Source organism: Oenanthe melanoleuca, chromosome 20 (genome assembly GCF_029582105.1).
Source record: "Oenanthe melanoleuca isolate GR-GAL-2019-014 chromosome 20, OMel1.0, whole genome shotgun sequence".
Lineage (NCBI taxonomy): Eukaryota > Metazoa > Chordata > Aves > Passeriformes > Muscicapidae > Oenanthe > Oenanthe melanoleuca.
In genome coordinates this window covers 9213522-9236415 of record NC_079353.1, presented here as the reverse complement: position 1 = coordinate 9236415, position 22894 = coordinate 9213522, and the positions used below count along the sequence as shown (strand labels likewise).

Genomic DNA, 22894 nt, shown 5'->3' with positions numbered 1-22894 from the left:
TTGGGATAACTTTGTAGTGCTGGAGGAGGCTGAGAACCAGGTCGAGTGGAGCTGGCATCTGAACTGGCAGGTGGGAACACGGCACATATGCTTTGCTATGCATTGCTTCCCTGTTAAGAAAATATTTTATTCTCTACAAACCAGAGCCCAAGTGCAAATTGATGTGGCTGCAGGCTGTAGTGTTATGGTATTGCAGGTGCCCCTCAGGTTAAGGGGCTGAAATAGATATTATCAAGCAAATACTTATGGTCAGGCAAAGTTATCAATGTGAGAAGAGAAACGGAAATAGTTAAGCTGTGCTGTTGGGTTTCTCCCGTCCTCTTTGTCAGTGTGGGTTTTTGCGCTTGCCGCTTAAATAGAAGAGCGAGGGAGCGGTTTCGTGTTCCATCACCGAGTGATGCAACACCCGGCCGGATAACCGCGGTGGCGACACGCTGCCAGGGACAGGGCTCGCTGTGAATGTGAGATTGTCACTTGTGGAATGCTGCAAAAGCGGATGCTGTGTGCCCGCTCCCCCCACTTTCTCTTTTCCTCTTTCTTACCCCTTTCCCTTCCCTTTTTTCCTTTTCTCCTTCTTTCACTTCTCCCCCCCCCTTTCGTTTTCCTTTCCCTCTCCCTTTTCATTTCTCCCCCCCCTTTCCCATCTTTTTCCTCCTTTCCTTTTCTCCTGACCCCATTCTCCCTGGCTTTTCCTCCCCTTCCCTCTCTTTTCCTTTAACCCCTTTATCCTTTCGCTCCCCATAACCCAGTGACCGCGGCAGTGCGGGGGTCCCAGCCGTGCACAGCGGGTTCCGGAGCCGTGTCGCCCCGGGGTGGCTCGGCCATCAGCCCCACGGTGTCCCCGCTCCGGCCTCGCTCCTCCGCCAGCCCCCGTGTCTGTGCGGGGCCGTTCGCAGCCCCCGGTGCCGATCCGGGTCGGGGGCATTCCCGGCGGGGCGGGGGCAGCGCCGCTCCGCCCCCTTAGTGCGGAGCCGGCCCTATAAGGGCGGCGGCGGCGGCAGGACTCATGCAGAGCTTTCTCCGCCTGGATCTATCGCTGTTTGTCCCGGTACAGCCCAGCCATGCCGCTGCCCCGCGTCCCGCTGCGAGCCCTGCTCCTGCTCGGCCTCCTCCTGCGAGCCGTCGCTACCGAGTCGGTGAGTCCCGCCGGGACATGGGGAAAGGAGGGGGTCTGCCCCGGCAGCGAAGGGCTCCCGGTGCCGGGGGGTGTGGGGGTGACCCGCGGGTCTCGGGCCCCACTCGCCAGCAGCCGAGAGCCGGTGCCGCGCCGCTCCCCCCCGGGCGGTGCATCCCCGCTGTTTGCCCTTCTCCGGGGAAAGGGAAGGTTGGGAAACAGGGAGACGGCGATAGGGCCCTTCCCGTTCTTCCTCCGGTTCGCTTGGCTCAGAAGCTGGTTCCTCCGGCCGATGACAAGGCAGTGTGGTGCCGTGCCTGGTGCCGCGCTGTCCCCGCTCTGTGCCCGGTACCGGCCCGGCCGTGCCCGGTGCCGCTCCGTGCCCGGTGCCGCGCTGTCCCCGCGGCTGTGCTGCTCCTCACGTATCCAGTTCTGCCCCGTGCTCGGGGTGCTGCGCTTACAGCAGAGCAGGGCACCCGGCTACCTGGTGGAAATGAGTTCTCTCTATTGCAGCTTTAATCTTCCAACTTCTGGTCGTAAAAGTCCTTTAATTTTCCTTTTCTCGTGCATGTGTGGCGGGTTGGATGCGTGCGATGCGTTACAGCACCTGGATGGGCTTTCCAGCCTTACCTGAGTTTGGTTGTGCAGGTATCTGGTATCTTTCTGTGGCTACCAAACCTTCCTCGCGTCCACTTGGAAGTGAAAAATGATAGATTACCGCGGAGGGTTTAAAAATCTTAGACATACAGTGAGGTGAAACATTTTGAATTCGTTAAGCTGGCACATGTGAGGTCTTCGTGGTGAAGCAGAGATCTGGGGATTCTGGCTTCCCCGCTGTTTGTTTGTTTTTGTGTGTGACCATCTTGCCGATAATGCAATCAGGGCAGATTCCTCTGTTAGTGTGAAAGAGCTGCTAAGATTAAGGTAACTGCAGGAGATCAGGAGTTCCCAACGTAGATTTAATCATCCACATTGGATTGTTTTGGTCTGAAGACTGGGTGGGCAGACCAGATACTGATAAGGCTCTGCTGCTTTCTAGTAGGGGACATGGCTGAGGGGGCTGCTGATCGTAGAGCAGGAATCTCCCACAGAGAGCATCTGTAGTAATTGTCAGCTACTCTCTAAAACCAAGCAGTCCAAATCCACTTTACTCTAATCTGGTGTGTTTATCCCTTCCATTAAGCACGTGAATCGGTCGTTTGGGAACTGGCCCAAACTGGTAGGGCAAACCTTTGGGGCAGACAGCATTTGGAAGTTGCACTGACCATGTTTGGTATGAAATGCAACTTGGTGTCCCTGGGGACTGGACTGGTCTGCAAGCATCGTGTTTCTGCAAAGACAACGAATTTTGCACACGTGTGGTCTGTAAATCCTTACATAGAATTTACGTGGAATATTTATCCGAGTCTTTTAAACTACCTAAGATTGAATGTATGCTTGAGAAGTAACACTGGCCTACTATAAAGCCTAATCCAAATAAATTGTTTGGGTTACAGGCTACCGGGGAGGAGACAAGGATGACACACGGTTTGGGAGAGTTCTGCTGCCACTCCTCCCATTTTTTTTTTTTAATAGCACTGCCAAAACGTGCAGAGCTGCACAGCATGTGGCTCTTGGTTTTTCTGTGTGGGCAGGGTGAAGACAGGTAGCTGTTTCTTAACAAGATGGGGATTGTATTTCTTGTGCTTATGTAAGAGCACGGATGTTGAGAGTGATTCGGTGCTTGAAAATTTTCCCCAAGCCTGAACAAACAAAAATGCCTTGGCTCTTTTCCCCTTGAGCAGCTTTCTGGTGTAAATGGGATTTCTCCGTGTGAAGCAATCCTGGATGTGTAAGAGGGTGGGGAGTATGACTGAAGTGCCCGAGTGTGACGTTGGAGCTCGGGCGGTGGGTGGCTGGGTTGTGTTACAGCTTTGTGTGAGAACATTGCCTTCTTCCCGCAGGGCCGAGGGGGCTGGAGCTGATGCCTGGTGTCACCAGGTGGTCCCCAGCCCTCTCTGCTTGAGTGCCTTGGAAAGCAGAGGATGTGTGGGCAGGATGCTCCCCTCTGTGCTGTGCAAGGATGGGCTTCCTGCAGAAGATACTTGAAGGGGGGATGGACACAAAGTCACCAATGCATCCAAGATGTGGGATCAGTGGAGGTAACAAAGGATATGAAGTCTGCCTTGCTTGGTTGGAGTGGTGTTGCTGAGCTTTCCCTGGGCATTCAGCATCCAGAGGCCCCCCTGCCAGTGCAGGAGGGAGGCAAGGGATATTCCCCCATGGCAGAGGGTATTCCTTCTGCTGCAGGCTTGGGCTCTGCTCAGCTTGCCTGCAAAAGGGCCAAGTGCTCAGAGCTCAGCAGGGCTGTAGCAGTTCATGTGGACTGCAGGCTTGTTGCAGTTGTCCTACTTTCGTGCCTTGAACTATGCAGGAAAAGTCTTCATGCAGCACCACATCGTGTTTGTGTGTCCTCAGCAGTGCAGAGGAGCACAAATCCAACCCAGAAGCTGCTGGCAGAGGATTGCTTAGGGAGAGGCGGGGGAGGCTTCGTGCTGTTTGTGGGCTCTGTTTGCTGGTTTAAAGCAATCATGCTCAGAGGCCTCCTGACTGGCAAAGCTGGTGTCTTGTTGATGATAGCTGTGTTTGGAAAGTAGTGCAGCATTATTAATGTTAAAACCGGTTTGGCTTGTCCTGCTGCCATTGATCCCTGAGGCCTGTTCTTTCTGCTCTTTGCCCAGTTTCTCATCTGTCCCTCCCAATCACATCAAGACATTGCTATCTGCACGTTTTACTTTATTTTACCTGTACTTGCTGTGTTCACATTTAGAGCAAATCTCTGCTTTGCTTCAATCTCCCTAAAACACAGAGTAGTGAAATGACTGTCTGAAGCAATGCTCTTAGCCCTGAAGGGGAAGGAGCTCATGACTTCTGGAAGTCAAACCTATAGCTGTTGGGATGAAATGCTTGTAATGTGTAGGAAAAAACAACTTCTTTAGCACCTTGTACTTTCTTGAACTGCATGCATAACTCCTGGGATGGGAATCCAGGGCTGCAGGGTCCCTCACAGCTGAGCACCTTGGATGTGGAGGTTCCCATGGATAGGGACAGCCACCCTGTAGCACTTCGGGCACAGTCAGGGAAACAGCACTGCTGCCCAGCTCTCATCTGTCCCAAGTGCTGCCAGCTCACATGCTGGAGAGTGCTTTCCTGTGCTTCAGAGCTTTCCTGACTGTCTTACGCAAGAGGCAAACTGGGGCTGAACTTGGTACTTTTCAGAGTTCTGATACCAGAGGCTCATTCACCCTGGGAAGTAAAGGCTATTACCCAACCTGATTGCTCTCTTTCCTGCCCCTCCTGTTGCTCTCTCCCAGGTCTTGGCACTTTGAGGTCCTGCAATGGCCTGCATCCAGTCCAGCAACAGGGAGAATGTTTTTCTTATGTGTCTTCCCCTCTTCCTTCCCTTCCAAGCCTCTGTTAATGGCTGTACTATTGCCTTAAGCTGTTTGAGTGGCATGGGGAGGCCATTTGCTCTCATATGCCTGAACTAGAGCCTAATGGGACCTTGCCATGTTTTTCCTGTAGTGTCATACTGCCTTTTCAAAATGCTTGTGTCCCATTTCTACCTGCTAACCTGACTTTCCAATTGATGATGGAGGGAGGGCACTCTGGCTTGCTGCTTAGCATGCAGACTTCAGCCCAGCTCCTACAGCTACTTTTCCTTCCCTTTTGACTGCTGTTGCTGGTAAATGCTCTGTTGGAAATAACCTGATTGCTTGAATTCCCTTGACTCTAGGTTGTGTTTTATTTTGTGTGCAAGTTGTTTTTCCCCAAATGAATGGATTGATGGATTTAGGTTTTAAGACTTTTTTTTTTTTTTTTTTTTGATTAGTGATAGTGTCTGTAAGGGTGGCATGGTAGCTGTGGTTCCGTGGTCTGCAGTGTAAATTACTTGGATTGACCTGTAAGATTACTTTAATCAAGTAATTGTGGTTCTGTGATCCCGCAGAACTCCCCAGTTATCACTTCTGCCAGACTAAATGCAACATCCATCCTTCAAAACACTTCCTAGCTCTTGAGTTCACATTTATCCTCTTGAGCCTGCACTTAGGTCTTGCAGCTGCATTCTCCCCCTCTACTCAGTACATGCTGTCCCTTTATGCCCTGTAACAACAGCTGTGCTGTGCTGCTTTTGCAGCCTCAAACGAGAAGCTGGTGCAGTTGAAGCACTACAAAACCAGGGGGACAAACGCTGCACATGCCTGACCTCCGGGCTGCTGTTGAGGAGCATGTGTGGCTGTTTGTTTGAGACTCGCTGGAATTCAAATGCTTGAGATTAAGGATTCAAATGACTTGCACTAGAATGAGACTCTTGTGATGAGACTAGGCTTGGTGGCTCTGAATAGACAGGGCAGCCTAGTTAGAATTTCACTTGTAATAAGCCTCTGCTCCAAGGGGCTGTAAAAGATCCTATGCTAATGAGCAGTTAGGGCTGCTAGGTTAGTTCAGACTTACTTTTCTGTCTTTAAGCGTGTGCCTGGATGTTTTCTGGTAAGTGCTGCTGGTCAGAGGAGCAGCTCTGCTGTGTCGCCCTGACTTGCATCAGTCACACTCTGACTCAGGTTTCTGGCACTTGGCTTGGTATGCCAGCTCCCAGGACACTGCTGTCACCCTCTGAGTAACAGCCCTGGCCCCTTACCCAAAGCAGTGACTCAGATACTGCAGCACAGAGGTGGATCTCTTTTTCTGGGGCTGGAAAAGGGGTGACAGGCAAAACTGGCACTGCTGCTTGGCATCCAGTCTGTGCTGCCCTTGGCACCGAGTGCCTTTGCTGCTGTCTCGTGTTTAATCTGGTTGTGGCTTTGGTGGGCAGAAAAGCTGTGGGACTCTGACATGTGACTGCTGCCAGCAGCTGAGTTGGTGTTGGTGAAGACAGATCAGAAAATGACTCTGTCTTGAGCAGCAGTAACTTGCTCTGGCAGTTCCGTGGTTCCTTCATTTTCAGGCAGATACTGCTGGAAACAAGAGTTGCATGGGAGGGAGGGAAGCAGCAGTATTATCTGAAATGACTGAAAGCTTTCAAAGCAAGCTAAAGGAGCATAAAGTCTCAGAAGAGGGGGTTGAATACTTAATCCTGAATCTGGGGAAAATGTCAGCGTAGGAGGGGAAAGCACGCAAGATGTAGCTGTGTCCCTCTCAATTTCTGAATCCTGGCTGACTTGAAAAGTGTGCTTCTTGCAAAAGTCTTTATTTTTGCTGGAAGTATGCACTCTTGTCAGTTTTATCCTTAAATCTTTTGAAGCTGAGACTCTGCTTATGAAATGCCAAGAGGCTGTTGTTAGACAAATTATTGGGATAGCTTAAAAATCAAAGCAGTTAATTTAAATCTCAGGGAGACACTCCTTGGGGCAGGAAGGAGACTGGGAGACCCATGGCACTGTTACCCAAGCAGCTGGTCTTATGTCAACTATAACCACGGCTGCTTCTTGCTTAAACAAATCATGTTCTGTCAGGGAAAGCAAAGCCTTCCATGGGAAGGATTTTTCTCTCGATGTTGGTCTGCCTTATCTGCTGAGAGGAAAAGTATCTTCACCATGGTTCCTCTAAAAGTGCTGTCAGACTTGAATTCAAAGAGATGTGGCCTTGCCCCACTTCCCTTGCTGTAAGGCTAACCCTGCCTCCTGCCCTTCAGCTGCTGTTACAGTCAAACTAGAGCAATAAAGAGCAGTGCTAATGTGCATTAATGACTCAGAAAGTGCTTGGACTTACACTGAAGTGGCCTGCACAGCACGGTAGCCAGAAATCCCTGTGCAGAAGGTGGTGATTGAGAGGAGTGGCTCCAAGGTGTGATGCTGTGCTGGCTGGAGAGGAGTGAGATCCATAGGTGGAGGGACAGATCCTGACTGGTGTAGTGCTGGGAGGGTGGCAGAAGCTGCTTTAGTGGGCTAATGTCTTGCTTTAAAAGCAGAGAATCTCCTACTCTCCTCCAAGTGGAAATACAGCCCTTACTGATGTCAGGAGCTTTGGCTTGGAAGATTTTGTTCCCCGGCGAGGTAAATATTTATTGCAAATCCACAGTGTGCAGTGGAGCAGAGTCTGGAGCCAGGATCTTGCAGGAGACTGTTTATGTGCGGGCTGTTCTTGGCGCTAATTCCAAATTTCCTGAGGCTGAGTACGAGGAGCTGGTCCTGCGTGTTGGTTACTCACAGACTTGCTTGTTCAGCTGAGCCTGGGCTCTGCAGCACTGGGGAAGGAGTGACCCAAACAATACCTGGGTCCCTCTGCTCTGGCTGTGATAGGCGTGCTCAGGGAGGGCTGGAAAACTGCTGCTGGGTGCTCACCCTCTGCTCAGAGCCTGATTGGGAGTTCAGAGCCTCAGAGGGAGGAAAATGCTTCTGGAAGTGACAGGTTTCCTGAAGTACAGCTGTGTTATCCCGAACAGCACGCGCTGTGTCTGCTGCTCTCTGGGCCCAAGCCAAGCCACAAGTAGGCAATGTCTTTGTGAAGAAACAAACCAAAAAAACCCCTACCAAACCCCATGCACTGAAAACCCAGCCTCTGGTGCTGCAGCTAGCCAGGAAAGTCCCTGCTGTTGAAATGTTTGTTTGTATAAATGCTCACACGGGTATGGCTGATAGCGTAGCAGCAGTACTCCACTGTCTCGAGTGCTTTTGTGCTGATAACTTCCTCCACTGCTGTTCTTTGCTGGCACCTTTGCCAGCAGAGCAAGGCTTGAAATAGCATAACTGTGCTGGCAGAGCTCAGCTGCCTGGGCTAAGCCTAAATCTTTGGGCTACTACTTCTGATTAGATTAAAATGGACTGTGGGAGGGAAGCATTTGTAGGGTGCAGCATTGGGAATCTTGACTGTACAAACATGCTGAGATTAGCTACATGGTGAGCCAGATAGGAAGGGTACTCTTTGAAGTTGGGTATCTGCCTGGCTTAATTTTGCTAACTCTTTGGCATGAGGGAGCATAAAGATCCCAATATGCACATCACACATTTCTTGCCAAGTGGAAATTCTGCTTGTGTGCATGCTCAGGGAAGCATTGGGATGTAGCTGTATTCTAGGAAAGGGCAGTGAGGGCAGGTCTCTTCCTGGCATGAGGGGGAGGTGTGACATGTGAAATATCCCAAGTCTGAAGCGTCAGCATGAAAAATCGTCCTTGATGGAAAAGCTGTTTTACTGAGGCATTTATTTCCTTTTTTTCTTCCACAGACAAGAATGCAATAGACTAGGGCAACTCATTCTGAGTTGTGAGCTGGAAGAATTGTGAATTCCTTTTTAAAGCTTGAACAGAGTTTTTCCAGCTGCTGAGCAGTCAGGAATATGAGCTACTTACGATTAGGTTTGTAAATACCATAAAAAATATATAATCTCTTTATGAACTAGGTGTGTATCATGGCCTGTGACCGAGAGAACCCTTCAGGGGTGTGAGATGTCTCTGTCACAGTTGTTTTCCTCTTGAGTCACATGAGAGCTGCTTTTTCCTCCTGTAGTTTTCCTCCAAATTTTCATTTGCTTCAGGGCAAGTGATGGACACACAGCTATCTGTAACTGCCTGCTGAGCTTTATCTCCCTGAGCTGGAGTGGGAAGTGTAGTGATCTCCTTCCCACTTGGGCTCTGGAGCTGGGATTTGAGTGTTTAGAGCAGCTATTTTGCCACCATTGCAATAAACGTATTCTAGCATGTGTCTGTTTGGCACAGGACTCAATCTTTATGGCTTTGCTCTTGGCTGATAATCAGGCAAAAGCAGTTAAACAGAGTTCATTCCTTTTTAATCTCTCCGTCCTCCTACAGTGTGGCTGGTGTGTGACGTGAGCTGGAGAGAACAGGCTGTGTGTAAGCTCAAAGGTAACTGATATTTCACTTTAAGTGCAAGGAAGCCTATTTGGAGCAGGCAGGGCCTGGGAGGATTCATCCCTGCTGCCCCTGTGCCAGCAGTGGCTCTCCAGTCACGGGGATTGTGGCTCTGCCACCGCATGAGCTCCGGGGAGAGCTGCTTGTGGTGACACAGCTTAAAGAATCATACGGGGAGCGGGGGAGGCTGGGCTGGGATGGGCTGGGGTAGGGATGGATGTGCCTTTCGCACGTGGGCTGCCAGTGTGAGCACAGAGGGAGATGGAGACCTGCAGGGGCAGGGCAGGCTTTCCTGAGCTCGCCTCCAACAAGTGATGCTCTAACCAGCTGTACAGTTCCCCAGCCTGCATGTTGCTTCTGCTGTCTTATTTAGCAAAACCCTTGTTACTGAGAACAATTTTTAAAAAAATGTATTTTCCCCTCTTTGGGGAGTGCAGTGCTGTGGGTACTGGAGCTGCCTTGCAAGCCCTGGTGTGTGCCCCTCTCTGGTTTCTCCCTTAGTCCTCAGTGTCATGGATTTACCTCTGTGGGTCACTATGCTGTGAGTGCTGGGCAGTAGCTGTCAGAGGAGATGGGTAAGGCTGTTTGTGATCCTGCTCCTGGAAAGAGTTGAGCAAAGGTAGTATTTAATTGTCTGGAAGCCTCAGGTGATCCTGTCATGCAACTAAATGCAAACATATGCCTGGATGGGAGCTGTTTAACTTTTGTTCCTTGGCACAAAGGCCAGTGCAGGCTGTGTGTGCTGAAAGTTATGTGGGACAGACTGACCAGGAATGGGTGGTAAAATGATACCTCCAGGCATGGTCACAAGGAGCTGGCACAAGTGGATTTTTGTATTATTTTACTGTGGCTGATGTGTTAAGAGAGTTAGGTGTGACTTTGGTTGAAATGTTGATATTTGCTTTGCTCTCAGGACTAAAATGACTTTTGTGTATTTATTTTCTTCTACCTTATACAGAGCTGAAGCATGGAGTGAGGGAAGGGAATGAAGGGTATCTGGGAGGGGGATGTAGACCCTTCCTTTACTTGTCTGGAAGGAGCTGTCTCTGCTGGAAGCTCATATCACTTCTAATAAGGTTTTTTAATGCTTATTCAGATGGGAAGATAGAGCATTCTTTGCCTGTTGTCACTGCACACCTCCCTCCTATGGAGATCAGCTCTGTTTGGCTGTTTCACACTGACTGAGCTGCCCTGTTTCCAGTGCTGTGTGGTCCTCTGCTTTTGGGGGGCTGTTGGGGCTTCAGGGGGTGAGCTCATTCCTAACCCCTGTTCTTTTACATGCTTGGTGTGAGCTTTAAAACCTTCCTGGTTTGTGGGCTCCTGCAAGAGCTGGGTGGAAGAGAACTGTATGGAAATCCCCTTTCTTGGGCTCAGTGGTTTACAGAGCTCTGCATCCTTGCAGCTGCTTATGTTGTTCAGGAGCCCTGTCTGGTTATGCTGATAGTTGTGTATGGTGGTGCTGTGAGGTGACATCTGCCTGTGCCAGCACAGGGTCTGGGGAGGATGTTTTGTGTATTGCTGCTTGTTGCAGTGAGATGGGGTGATCTGTACAATAGAGTGCAGAGCACCTAAAGCCCTGGGAGCAGCTTACACCTACCTGTCCCTGCAGGCTACACAGAGTTAGCAGCTCTGTGCCTCTGCCTTCTTCTGCCACTTACCAGGCTGGCCCAGCTCCATCTGCTTTTGTCTAGGAAAGGTTGACTTTCACCTTGCTCGTGTTTACTCCCAGATTTATGTACACAGTGCTGGGGAGGGAGACCAGGAGCAAGCACTGGATCTCCATGCCAAAATTATAAACTTGATAAAGGGTTCTGTACACTGTGAATGCCCCAGTCCCTGCAGGTCTGGCTCCCTTTTAAGCTTGCTGGCTGTGACTGTTCAAAATGACCGTTTTAATGAACTGTGTTTGATCAGAGGCAAGGGACAGCTGTAATAGCCAGTTCCATGTCTGGAAAACTTTGTCTATTCCCCAGAACATCATGTGTTTGTTTTTTGTTTTTTTTGTTTTTTTTTTTTTTTTTTTTTTTGTTTGTTTTTGTTTTTTGTTTTGTTTTGTTTTTTGTTTTTTGTTTTTTTTTTTTTTGTTTTTTTTTTTTTTTTTTTTTTTTTTTAAAGAATTTGCAAATGCTGTGGTAAGGATATGTGGGCTGGGGCAGGTGAGTTGCCTGAGATTTTTTTGTTTGTTTGTTTTTTTTTTAGGTTTTTTTTTTTTTTTCCCCCAGAACTTTGCTGGGGAAATTACACATAGCACAGAAACTTTGCTTTCTGCCTAAACAAATAGCTGATCTTGGTTTGAGAAGAGGTGAGTGGTGTTCTGGGACTGTAAGGGAAGACCCCAGGAGCATGAAATGGAGTGGGATGGGTTAGGGATGGAGCACAGCAGGGCTGCCTGTGGTCCCAGGGGTGCTGTTCCTGTGCCTCCACTGATCAAAAAATATCTGGCTGCATGCAGCAGTGCAGCCTGTCTCAAAACATGAGGCCTCTGTGCCCAGCTTTTCCAGGAATTTCACAGTTAATGTGCCTGACCTGCTGGTTGTCTGACAGGGAATAAACTGTTAGTTAGTTATTGCCCCTGGCAGGCAGGAAAAGCTTCTGCTCCGCAGTACACTGTTTAATCTCCCTTTGTGCTTACTGGGGATAAAGCTGCTTAACATGAGGAAGAAATCCTTGAACTAGACTCCTGCAGGAAAGGTTGATTCCTGTACAGACCCCTCCTAGAGAGGAACATATTAATTGTAGGACTCTACTTCAGCTTCCAGGGTGAGGTGGGGCTGTGCAGTGACTCTCCCAGCAAGTCCCTGGCTGGCTGCAGCATGGGGATAGCAGGTGGTGGGAAGCAGGCTCGGAGCACTGCTGTGCCCTTCTCCGGCTGGCAGTTCAGAAGGTGTTAAGCTGGATGTGGCCAGGGCTGACTATCCTCTTGTGGCCATCTCAGAGATATTTTCCTCTTGGATGCAGACTGCAAGCCCAGAGGAAGTATGGGCACCTTCCGTGGTGCCTCTTCACCAAGCAGCAGAGCTGCAGGGAGGAGGACTGTGTGCTTCTGGAAAGGGATGTACTTTTTTAAACAATACTCCAGGGAGCTCTTCATGTGGCGCTTGGGAAGCCCAAAGCTCTTGCTTTTATGTCGTGTGAAGGTGCATGTGTGCCCTCTCACAGGTGTGTATGTGAGGAATGTGCCTGTCCCAGATCTGCCCTGTGAGCACTGCCCCAGTGTTAACTCTTCCCATCCTGCCTGTGCCTCAGCTCCCAGGCAGGGCTTGCTTCCTAGAAGGACATGCCTTGAAACCTGGAGAGTAATTGTGGAGGTGCCCAGCAGCCCTCCGACTTTCCTGTCGGATGAACCTGTAATGTGAGGCCACTACCCACAAGAAAAGTTTCCTGTACTGTTTGAGAGGTTCTTGTGGCTCCCAGGAACTTCCCCATCCTTGCTCAAGAGGATGATAAAGAATGAGTTCAGGGAACGCTCCCATATAATCTTATTTATGCTTGTGAGTCAGTAATTTCCTTGTTATGTGCCCTGCTGGTAAACGCTGTCTGTCCTGACTTAAATAGGGATTTTTGATAGCCAGACCTGGTGTGTTGCACAGCGTGCACTAATCACTGTGGCTGTGTGCCACCACTCAGCTTGATCTGATAATGCCAGTGGGCTGTCCAGCCATCCTGAGGCTTAAACCTGGGTTTTCTTGAGCTGCCCTTGCTTGGACATTCCTGGCTGTGACTCATGGCGAAGTACAGGGTGAGCTGGCACCTGGGTGTGGCTTGCACAGGACTTGCCAACATCAATCTCTGCCTGGTGCAGGGCTCTTTGGATCTGCAGCAAACGTGCTCCCCAGCCCAGGAGCTGGGTTATTCCTGCCCCTCGATGAAATGGCCAGAAGCTGCCCTGGGAACAGCTACTGCATGCTGACAAGCAGTTTCTATTGCAGGGCTGGATTTGGCTGGGTTTCACAGATCTTGAAATGGATTTGCCTTGGAGCAAGTGATCCGTAATGTTAGGAATGCCTGATTCCAGGCTGGGAGAGGATTTCTTTCCAGCCCCCTTCCCGGCATCTAGTACCAGGCTTGGCATAGCAGAGAGAGTGGGTCTGTGAGGAGAACTGGCCTCAGCACTTTATGCCCTCTGGGCTGTTCATCTGATTATCCTGTAGCAGGGTTGCTGGGGAAACAAAAAAAGCCTCAATAAGCAGAGAAAAGCACATCCAGTGCCTCCGCTCCTGGTGCGAAATGAGAAACATCTTGTGCTTGCTCATGGCAAAACCTGTGTGCCAGTGGGCAGGGGAGTGGGGCTGGGAGCAGGGCTGGGGCTGTAGGCAGAGAAAGCTGACACATGGCTTGTGGCTGGTTGTTTGTCCTGGTTAGTGATAGATAGCGGATGTAATTCATCACCTCTGGGCTGTGGGATGGGCCACACCTGGCCAGGTGAGCAGGAGGGCTCATCCCAGCTGCCCAGGGCTCAGTGGTGCTGCCATCCAGCTCTAATGTCCCCACCAGTCTCTGACCCTCCTCACCCCAGTGAGGCTGTAGTCTGGTAAGCTTGTACATTGAGAAAAACCCTCGGATGTGCATAACTGTGGAATGCTCTCCTGGGTAGGCAAAACCTTCCTAAAGACTTCCCAGTTGTCCTATGAGGACAGCAAGAAAGAATGTTGTCAGCTTAGCCCCCAGCTAAGGGACCTGTTCATCTGCATTGTGCCCCTTGCCTTGGGGGAAGGGGTTGAGTCCCCCTCCATGGTGATAATTTCATGTCTGTGGAAGCATCTGGAATCTGTGGGGTGGTGTTGAGCAACCCCAAAACTCATACCTGTGGTACCTCGCTGGCCTTGCCCAAGGGCTGTGGGGTGAGGAGAAATAGTTCTGGCAAGTTGCATAACTTTGAGGGCAGGAGATTTGGGCTTGTGGCTCTGTGAAGATCCAAGTGCAGATGAGCTCTGGTGTGCAAATTGCCATTGTGGCCAAACAGCTGATATCTGGGAGGCTCTCCAGCTTTTGTGCTGCAACTCCTTGAGCCTTTGGATCCTGAGGATATTTAATGTTTGTTTATATGCTTTTAAAAAAGGTGATGCAGGGGAAGCTCTTCCTTCAGGCAAGTCATTATTGATAGCAAGCGTTCTTGAACTCTGCTTGTATTGCACTGCAGTTCAGCTGAACTGACAGAGCAGCTTTTAACCCTTGGGTGATAAAATGGGTTTGTTCTCAGTATAAACACTGAAGAACTGCTTTGGCATGAAGCTTTGGTGCAGTGCAAAAAACTGACCTACACATGCCAGGCTTTTTTCCTGGGAATAACAAGTCCTTCCAAAGTCTCTTTTATCATAAACTGAAGGTATTCCTTTTCCAAATGCTTTGCCACAAACTCCTGACCAAGATCCTGTAATGGTATTTTTCACTCTGTGTGTTCAGGTGAACCTCTTCAATCTGTAACCCTCAGGAAATTCCCTCCCAGACTGGCTCTCACTTCTGTTCTGAGTAATTCTAGGGAAATTCAGCTGATAAAGATAATGCTTTTGGTGGAGAGGAAGTTCAGCATTTAATGTTTTTCTGATGGAAGTGATGTGGTCAGGCTCTGAAGCTTCTGTGAAATGCTTCTGGAGAATTGTCTCATATTTAATGTGTCTCCACTCCCATTTACAGGTGAGAGAAACTGAAACCATGGATGCTGGATGGCTCGACTACCCTGCCTCTGGAGACTTGCCAGATGATGAAGACATTGGTGAATTCAGGCCTCGCTTAACCACTGATGGATTAGATATAGATGAGACATCTGGGTCAGGAGGTAAGTGGAGAAGTGGGATCTCCCTCAGCTGTTGCTGTGAAATTTCTTTCAGCACCAGCCCTTGAGTGATGGGCTAAGTCACAGCCAGAGCTCCAGAGGAGCCACAGTGTCAGGTGGAGATGAAAACTGTGACTTATAGTCACTCAGGTGAGAACAGTGAAAGTTGTGGTGCTGTGATGTTGAATCACTCAGGGAGGACAGATGGAGTCCAGCCAAGCTTGTCTTGCTGCAAATGAAAAGGCCTTGTACTGGCTGGATCTTCTTCCTGTTGAACTCCAAAGAACTGCTGAGAAACTTTAAAAAAACCAATCTATTGTTGAGGCTGTGTTAAAAGGCTTAAAGTTAATGTCTCAGATGAGGCCAAACAAGGTAAAGGACTAACTGGTGTTCAAGTGAACTCTCTGCAAAGCTCCCTGCCCAAACCAGTTTCTGTAGCTCTGTGTCCCTTTTATGTGAATATTTGTTCTCTAAAGTAAAAGAACAAGTGCTGGGATCGGTGCCTGACATGTTTGGGCAGATCTGGAGGTTTGGTGAAGGATCCTTTAGGGATGGGCAGTGGGAGCAGTGCCCTCATTGGCATCACCTTGTAAACTATGGCACACGTGCTCTGCAGGGGCCAGTGGGTCCAGCTGAAGATCCCTCCCAGCAGAGAGGTGTTGTTTTAAAGATTACATCCTATGGTCTTGTGCAATCCAAGTCATTAAATGGTAAATAGTACTAATTGATAAGAGGGAATTGTAGAGGACAAGAGTCCTAATTTATGTGCAGTTGCTGATGTTGCAGGAAGTGTCTGAATTCTCTAGGAACAGCATGTAATGAGACAAAAACGTGAGAGCCTTTTCTAACTTTTTTTTTTCCTCTTCTGCAGACTACCCAGACTCTGAAGATGGCTTGTATCTGACCACCATGGATACCCCTGTGGTAAGTATTGCCCCTGTATGATTTTAAGCAGCATGTAGCTCCTCTGGTCTGTCTGTGACACTTTCTGAATGCCCCCCCCACCCACAAAATATGGAATCAAGAGCAATCCACCTCTATGAGCAGGAACAGTGTACTTGTAATGCACTGAGCAAACTTTCTATGCCCTGCACACCCTCCTGGTTTCAGCTGTGGGTAGGCTGGGTGCTGCTTGCTGATGGGTGTGGTTTGTCTATGTTCTGTAGATATCTGACAACTATATCCCTGGAGATACTGGGAGAAAGATAGACAGTGAAAAGGAAAACACAATGGTGGACAATGAAATAATTCCGGACAAAGCTGTACCTGTTGAAGAGAACCTGTCCAACAAGATCTCCATGGCAAGCACAGCCAACAGCAGCATCTTTGAAAGAACAGAAGTCCTTACAGGTAATGTTCCACCTTGTCCTGGTAAATCATTAATACTGAAAATAAAACAGCTTCTGTTGTTCCCTGTTTCTCTGGGGAGCAGCTCCCTGCTGACAGGGGAATGAGTTGTTTTACCTCTGTGGCTACCTGTAGCAGGGTGGCTTCTGCCTCCCAGTCCTTAAGCAACAGCAGAGCCTGTTGCTGTCTTTGCTGGAATAAACAGCTTGTTTTTGAGCCTGCCAGCTGACTGTTGGCTGAACTCCTGTGGCAGCTGCTCTGCACCCAGATACTGCCTCAGCAAGAGGCGTCTCTGGCCATAAAGCAGTGACATCATAGGCTTTCATATCAAATACAGGCATTTTCCTTCCAACCACTGCCCAAGGTCTGCCTTTTCTGAGCTTTGCCAGGAGCCAAGCAACCCTTCTAAGGGATTTCAGCACATGGCCAGCTGTAGGAATCTGAGTACCAATGTCTAGAGCAAAACCAAGTGACTGCCTTGCCCTCAGCATGTAGGACAGGTCTGTCTGCAGCATATTGCTGCTTTGAGCACTTGGCCTGATGGTCCAAGAATAAACCCAAGCCCTTGGTGCTGATCTGCAGCCATCCTCCCAGTCAGAGAAGAGATTGGATGAGTGGATTGCAAAACTGTCTAGCAAAGCAGCTGATTTAGTGCAAGGAATAGGTGTTACAACAAGGGGTGAACTTCATTCAAATCTTGTTGCCACCCTTTGTGTGAGGAGAGAGGAAACCTTAGTGGGTTTTTGCAGGTTTGTGGGTTTTGGTTGTTCGAGTTTTCTGTTGTGTTGTTTTTTTTTTGTTTTTTTTGTTTTTTTGTTTTTTGAGGGAAGTGGTGTTGGTAATTGGATGTTGATGAATTGAAATACAGAGCCCCCAGGGTGTGCTCACACAGGTAGTTAACAAAACATTCAGATTGAGCTGTACCATTTTTCTTGTGGGTTGTGGTGGGTCTTTTTTGGATGGGTTTTTTGTTTTGTCTCTATACAGGGAGAACATGTTCTTGTCAACATTTCTAAACTGGAAGATTAGCTCAGATTGGTTAATGTGGAACATGTGATTATTCTGTGGTTGGACTGGAAGCAATCTGGCCTTTCCCAGTAACATCTGCTGTTGCTGAAAGTGCCAGCACATAGTGACAGGCACATGGACACTGGGGGCTGCTGCTCTTGAAGCAGATTTGGTGATGTCAGTGGTGCTTTGGAGTTGTTCAAGACTTATTCCAGTGTCTCTTTCCTCCCCAGCTCTCATTGCAGGAGGAGCAGTGGGTCTCCTGTTTGCCATCTTCCTGATCCTGCTCTTGGTCTATCGCATGAAGAAAAAGGATGAGGGCAGTTACGACCTGGGGAAGAAACCCATCTACAAGAAAGCTTCCACAAACGAGTTCTATGCCTAAAGCAGCACCTTGTGCCCATCAAGGGACAAACAAGACTGTATGGAAACACTGTGCCCTCAGATGAGATGTCCTGAACAAATGCTTTTTTAATTTTTTTTCATTGAATTTCAAAGTGACTTTGAGAAAAAACAAAATTCCTTCATGACCCTTCCCATCCCACTCAGCTAACAAGGGCCCAATGAAATACAAAGAGTCTGAAAAAAAACAAACCTCAGTGTATCTTTTTTTCCTCAAAATTAGTGTAAAAAGAATAAAGATGCCAAATTTTCTGCTTGATTTTATAGAGGATATATAAACACAAACCAGACTGCATGGAAGCAAACACCATGTGCTGCTTCTATAGAAGATGGGTTCTTTTTTTTTTTTTTTTTACAAATCTTGCTACTAGATGTCTTGCAGCAGGCTGTTGATGTGAAGCATTTTTGTAGAGAACTATTTATGAATCTCTTACACTACAGATAATGTTGCCTTATCAGGGAGTAAAGGCCCATAAGGGCTCAATATCCCTGAATGCCATAAAGGGCCTATGGGGAATGTCTTCCCCAGGAGATTTCTGTCTCTTCCTGTTGGCCCCAGGCAAGGGTCATTAGTCCTCAAAATCAGGACAGCCAGTTGGCTATGGTAACACCCTTTCCTTGCCTTCAGTCTCTTACCTTTTTTTAAGGATTGCTTGTAGGATTTTTTTATAACAAAATTTTAAAGAAAATAGCCTAATGTTTATATAAAGTTTGTAGAAATTGTTTTGAAATAATAAAAAAATAATTACTTTTTAAATTTCCTCAGATTTATTTTTTCAATCCCTTTGTGTTTCCTTTGGCCAAGCATTTCTCTAGAGATGCTGTTTTATATGATTCATATTCTGAACTGAAGCAGAATTAGCTACAAAGTGTTACAGGTTTCTTCTAGTTCTATAGCAGCTACTATAGAGGGTAAAGATATTTATGGTTTTCTCATAATTTTTCTAGTATTTTTTTTAAAAATAGTATTTATAGTTTCTAAAATGGCTGCTTTCTCATTTGGTAACTTTTATCCTTTTTATGTAAAATACTAATATAATGAGTCTCTGTGAAAACTATTTAAGCTTTATTCTGTGAATTTCAATTACAAATTCAAGGCCATAACTTCTGTTTTCAAAGTTGGATGCGTAAATATGATTGAAGTAGGGAAAAGACAAGAGTAATTCTAGGCTGTAATATATTACAATCAGTCCTATAGAGCTATATATAATATATTTTACTGAGATATATACAGATGAGAATGGAAAGGCTGGAGTTAATTCTTCAGCAGCCTTATGGTGTGGTGTGTAAGAGGCATTTGATCTTGTTTGTGCTGCTGTTTGTCCAATGTCTTGTGTAGAGCACCAGGGGCTCTATGGCCATGTCCTGGCTCCTGGAAGCAGCTGTGGCCAGGGTGTGCCAAGTTTGATCCACAGTCAGAGCAGAGATACCCACCTGGAGCTGCCCTTGGAGCAAGCATTGGAAGTGTGGAGGTGATGACTTTGTGTCCCCTGTGGAGCTGTGCTGAGTCCTGCCCCTTAGGGCAGACTGGATCTGAGCTCTGCCGGGGTCGAAGCACCAAGCTTTCATAGGGGCAGGCTCTGAACTCCCCACTGTGGATCTTTAACATCCCCTGAACATGGCTCCTACCTCCACTGAGAGTGGGGTCAGCACCCCAGACTCCTTGAGCAAAGGGTGATGTGTGTTCTGTGCCTCTGTCAGGAAGGTGTTGGCAGAACCACGAGCAAGTTTAGTCCTCCTGCATCTCTGAGTCTGATGTAGTGTGAGACAAAAATCTGAGTGTGGGTCCCCAAACTGAGCACCTGAGCAGGCAGCACTAAACCAGGCAGTTGCAAAGGCTGGTTGGAAATCTTCATGGCTGCTGAAGCCTTCCTTCTTGAGGCTTTGCTGTAGGCTTGAGGCCAAATCCAGAGAGGTGATAGAAAAAAAAATGTGTCACCCCTTCTTCGCGTGAGGCAGGAACATTTGTTGAGACATCAGTGGCAGAGGAGAGGTCCTCCTCCGGGTGACTCACTTTGTCCCAGTACAAGTGTGTTCGGGGAAACTGGGCTCTGGGAGGCTCTCAAAGCTGCACAGAGTTCACTGGAGGCTGGAAAGGAGAGGGAGGGCTGCACTGCCTCTGGACAGCTCTGCCAGGCAGGCAGGAGCTGGGACTGCTTCTCGGGATATTTTGATTGTCTTGTGTAATTGCTCTTGGGGATTTTCCACTGTTACTGGTTTTTATTTTTTTTCCCCCCTCAAATAAATGGTACTTTCTAAAACTGGCTTTTTGGACTGTTACTGATCTGAAATTACTTTTGGGAGCTGGATAGTTTGTGTAACTACTTGGTTTACTGAAGGGAGAGGCACACTGGGACTTGTGCGGTGGCCTGCAGCTCAAAGGGGCTTTGTGAGGAGCTCCTGAGCTGCTCCAGTCCCTGCCCCATTACTGATTCCCATAGGACCAGCAGCCCTGGGGCTCTGGAGCTGCTCAGCTCCTCCAGACAAGTAAAGCAGAGACAGCACAGTGCTGTGGGGTGAGTGTCCTGCCTTGTGATCAGTTTTGTGGTGGCACTTTGAGAGTGCTGTCCCCTTGTGATCAGGACGGAGGTAGAAGGAGGCCTGTGCCTGTCCCCTGATGGCAGCAGCACATGCCTGTCCCCTCAAATGAAAGCAGTGTACTGGGTATTTTGCTTAACCAAGTTTCAAGCCATCCCTGTTTAACCAGTGCAGGCCTCCCAGTGGGTGCAGAGCTGATCACCTGCTCTGGGAGCAAGTCCACAGGTGATTTCATGCTGTTTGGGACTAAAACAGCTGCACTTTTGGGCAAGCTCTGGAGGAAGCTGCTCTTTGTCCAAGCCCCTGTGCTCTGTAAGCTTGGTGCTCTCAATGGCTAGGAGCCACCTCTCTTGCCAGGTAGGTGGGAGAGTAGGGGCTGTTCCCTGGGTACAGTGCTGAGGCTCCTCAGAAGTGCTGCATTTAAATGGATCATCATCCTCGAGAAAATCTAATTCCCTTCTCCCTGGTGGGAATTCCTGCTGCAGGCAGTTTGGATTAGCACAGACAGAGGAAACAAATTTGGACTAGTACACAGCTCCCTCAGGGTAAGGGAGTAGCACATGCTCTTCTGCTCCTTGTTACCTGCTCTGTGCCAGGTGTGCTCTCAAAGGTCCTCTGAGAATTTCACCCAGTGCTAAGAAAAGCAGAGCCATGTGCTCCCCAAAGCCTCCTGTGCTCCGCGGGAGCTGCTGTTTGAGAGGAATGTTACATTTGTCTTTGCAAACAAGTTGTAGATCTGTTGGTAGATAAAGTTAGCACCTAGAGATAAAAGAAACAATGGGAGGGATTACACTGATTGATGAATGGAAAAAGAGATTTGCCTTTACAAACAAACTGTAGGTTTTCTGGTAAATGAAACTGGGTAACAGAAGATGAAAGAATCAACGGTGGGCAAACTATGAATTCTATAAAAATTAAAAGGGAGGGTTATATATTAGAGGGGAGTGTCAGGTGTCAGGTGTTCTGGGCAGTCTGTGCCTCTCAAGTACCTCAGCCAATGGTGAAAGAGAGAGGGAAATGCGGCTGGTAAAATAGGATAAAAAGGGAGGTTGCGTCCTCCAAAAATTTGAGAGATCCCAGGGGAATGCCCTATGGCCTCTCCCTTTATTCGAATAAAGCAAAAAGGACTCCTCTGTCCTTTTTGGACATAAACCTCTGGTGTTTGTGGATTAATTTTCCTTACATGTTTGTCAGCACATCGGTGACGTACTCCTGCGATCTCCATGTTCTCGTGGCTCTGACAGCTTCTTGGAAGTGCTGCTTGGAACAACCTCTGTCATTTTTTTTTTTTTCCCTTTTTCTTTTCTTTCTCTCCTGGGCTCCGTCTCTTGGTGCAAGAATCCTGTGTACTTTCCAAAACTGCCCTCAGCGTAAAAGTTCCTTGTTTTTGCAAAGCAATCTGGACGGGTAGTCTGCAAATCCCCAGTGCACAAGCCTGGCTGCCTGCCTGTCCTTGCAGAGCCCCAGTTCCTGAGCTGGATTTGTCACCATTCCCTCCATCTGCCTTTCTGCCCTTCTAGCTGGCCTGCCTATACCTGTTTATGTGCTGAGAGATGCTAATAGCTTGAGAATTCCTGGTCCTCATCTCTGACCTCGCAGATAGCACTTTTTGTTTTTCTTCTTTGTGCTGCTCTGGTTTCAAAGCCAAAAGGCTGAGGATCTGCTTTATCTGGCTTGAAAATAGCTGGAACCCTCCCAGGCACTGATGTGGTCAAGTCAGTGATCACACCAGGCTGGGGAAGTTGTGTCATTCCCAAATGCTCCCTGAATGGGGGATGTGGAGGAGCTGGAAAATTAGGCATAACCTTGCTGAACCCCTTTGCTTTATGGCTTCCAGGGGTTTTTGAGGTGATGTCCCTGGGTGTTTGGGTCCCTTGTTTTGCAGAGTGAGCTGAGGCACTGGGGTGTGTGCTGTGCTTTGTGCCAAAGGTGCCCAAATGGGTCACAGCAGTGATGTGCTGGGGATTGTGGTGCCTGTCCCCAACACTTTGAACCTGCAGAGTCTGGGAGAGCACAATTCCTGCACCCCGGAGATGTGGTGTTTGCCATGAGCATACCATGAGTCAGGTGCACAGCTGGGCTCCCTGTGGCTGCAGGCAGGATCAGAGTGAGCCCTGGGGATGGGAGTCCTGGGTACAGCACTCCTCTGCCCACTGGGGCTGGACTGGGGCTCCCAGTTAGCTGGATAAACTGGGACTGTGTGGCAGGTAACACAGCAGGTTATCTTTGGGGCTGGGGCCTGCCAGGTGAAAACCTTCCTTCCTCTGGTATCACTGTGTGCAGGTGACACCTGTAAGGACGTTCTGATACTTGGGGCTAAAACCTTTCAGTTCCTCCTTCCCTGTCCTCTGCCCCATCTTGCTTGGTGCCAGTCACGGTGCAAGTGGTGATGCCCGAAGTTCTGGTCTCTTTGGGGGGGCAAGCCTGTCCCGTGTTCCAAAGCGAAGGGTTGTGTTCCATTGAATCAGAAAGGGATCCCAAAGTCTGATCCTCCAACACCCCTGCCAGGGGCAGGGACAACTTCCACTAGACCAGGCTGTTCAGGGCCCCATCCAACACGGTTTTGAACATTTCCAGGAATGGCACAATCATAATTTTCTCGCCGAACACCGCGACATTCCCCCGGTCCCGTGTCCCGGCTCCCGCCCCGCCGGTCCCGCTCACCGCGGGTCTGCTGCCCCCTCCCGGGCACAGCCGGCACGGCAGGGGAACGGCTCTCCCTGCGCGTCCCGGGCTCTGCCCTCGGCTCTGTACCCACTCTGTCCCTGGCTCTGCCCCCGGCTTTGTACCCGCTCTGTCCCTGGCTCTGTCCCCAGCTCTGTCCCCAGCTCTGTCCCCGACTCTGGCCCCCCTCCCCCGGCTCTGCCCC

At 48.9% G+C, this 22894-nt stretch overlaps 1 protein-coding gene across 1 annotated transcript; it reads left to right on the top strand.

Moving 5' to 3' along the window:
- Positions 1 to 370: 370 nt before the first annotated feature.
- SDC4 (syndecan 4) lies at positions 371 to 17679 on the top strand. The gene is made up of 5 exons (XM_056507205.1): positions 371 to 1136; positions 14592 to 14733; positions 15602 to 15654; positions 15897 to 16080; positions 17319 to 17679. Exons 1-5 carry the CDS (start codon positions 1062 to 1064, stop codon positions 17468 to 17470), a joined length of 606 nt encoding a protein of 201 aa, XP_056363180.1. The 5' UTR covers positions 371 to 1061; the 3' UTR covers positions 17471 to 17679.
- Positions 17680 to 22894: the final 5215 nt, after the last annotated feature.

Bases quoted from the DNA above. Each gene is read 5' to 3' on its own strand.
- SDC4 (XM_056507205.1), top strand. From the start codon at position 1,062: ATGCCGCTGCCCCGCGTCCCGCTGCGAGCCCTGCTCCTGCTCGGCCTC. The intron at 14,734-15,601 runs GTAAGTGGAGAA...CCTCTTCTGCAG, and splicing joins TGAGACATCTGGGTCAGGAG to ACTACCCAGACTCTGAAGAT. The intron at 15,655-15,896 runs GTAAGTATTGCC...TATGTTCTGTAG, and splicing joins CCACCATGGATACCCCTGTG to ATATCTGACAACTATATCCC.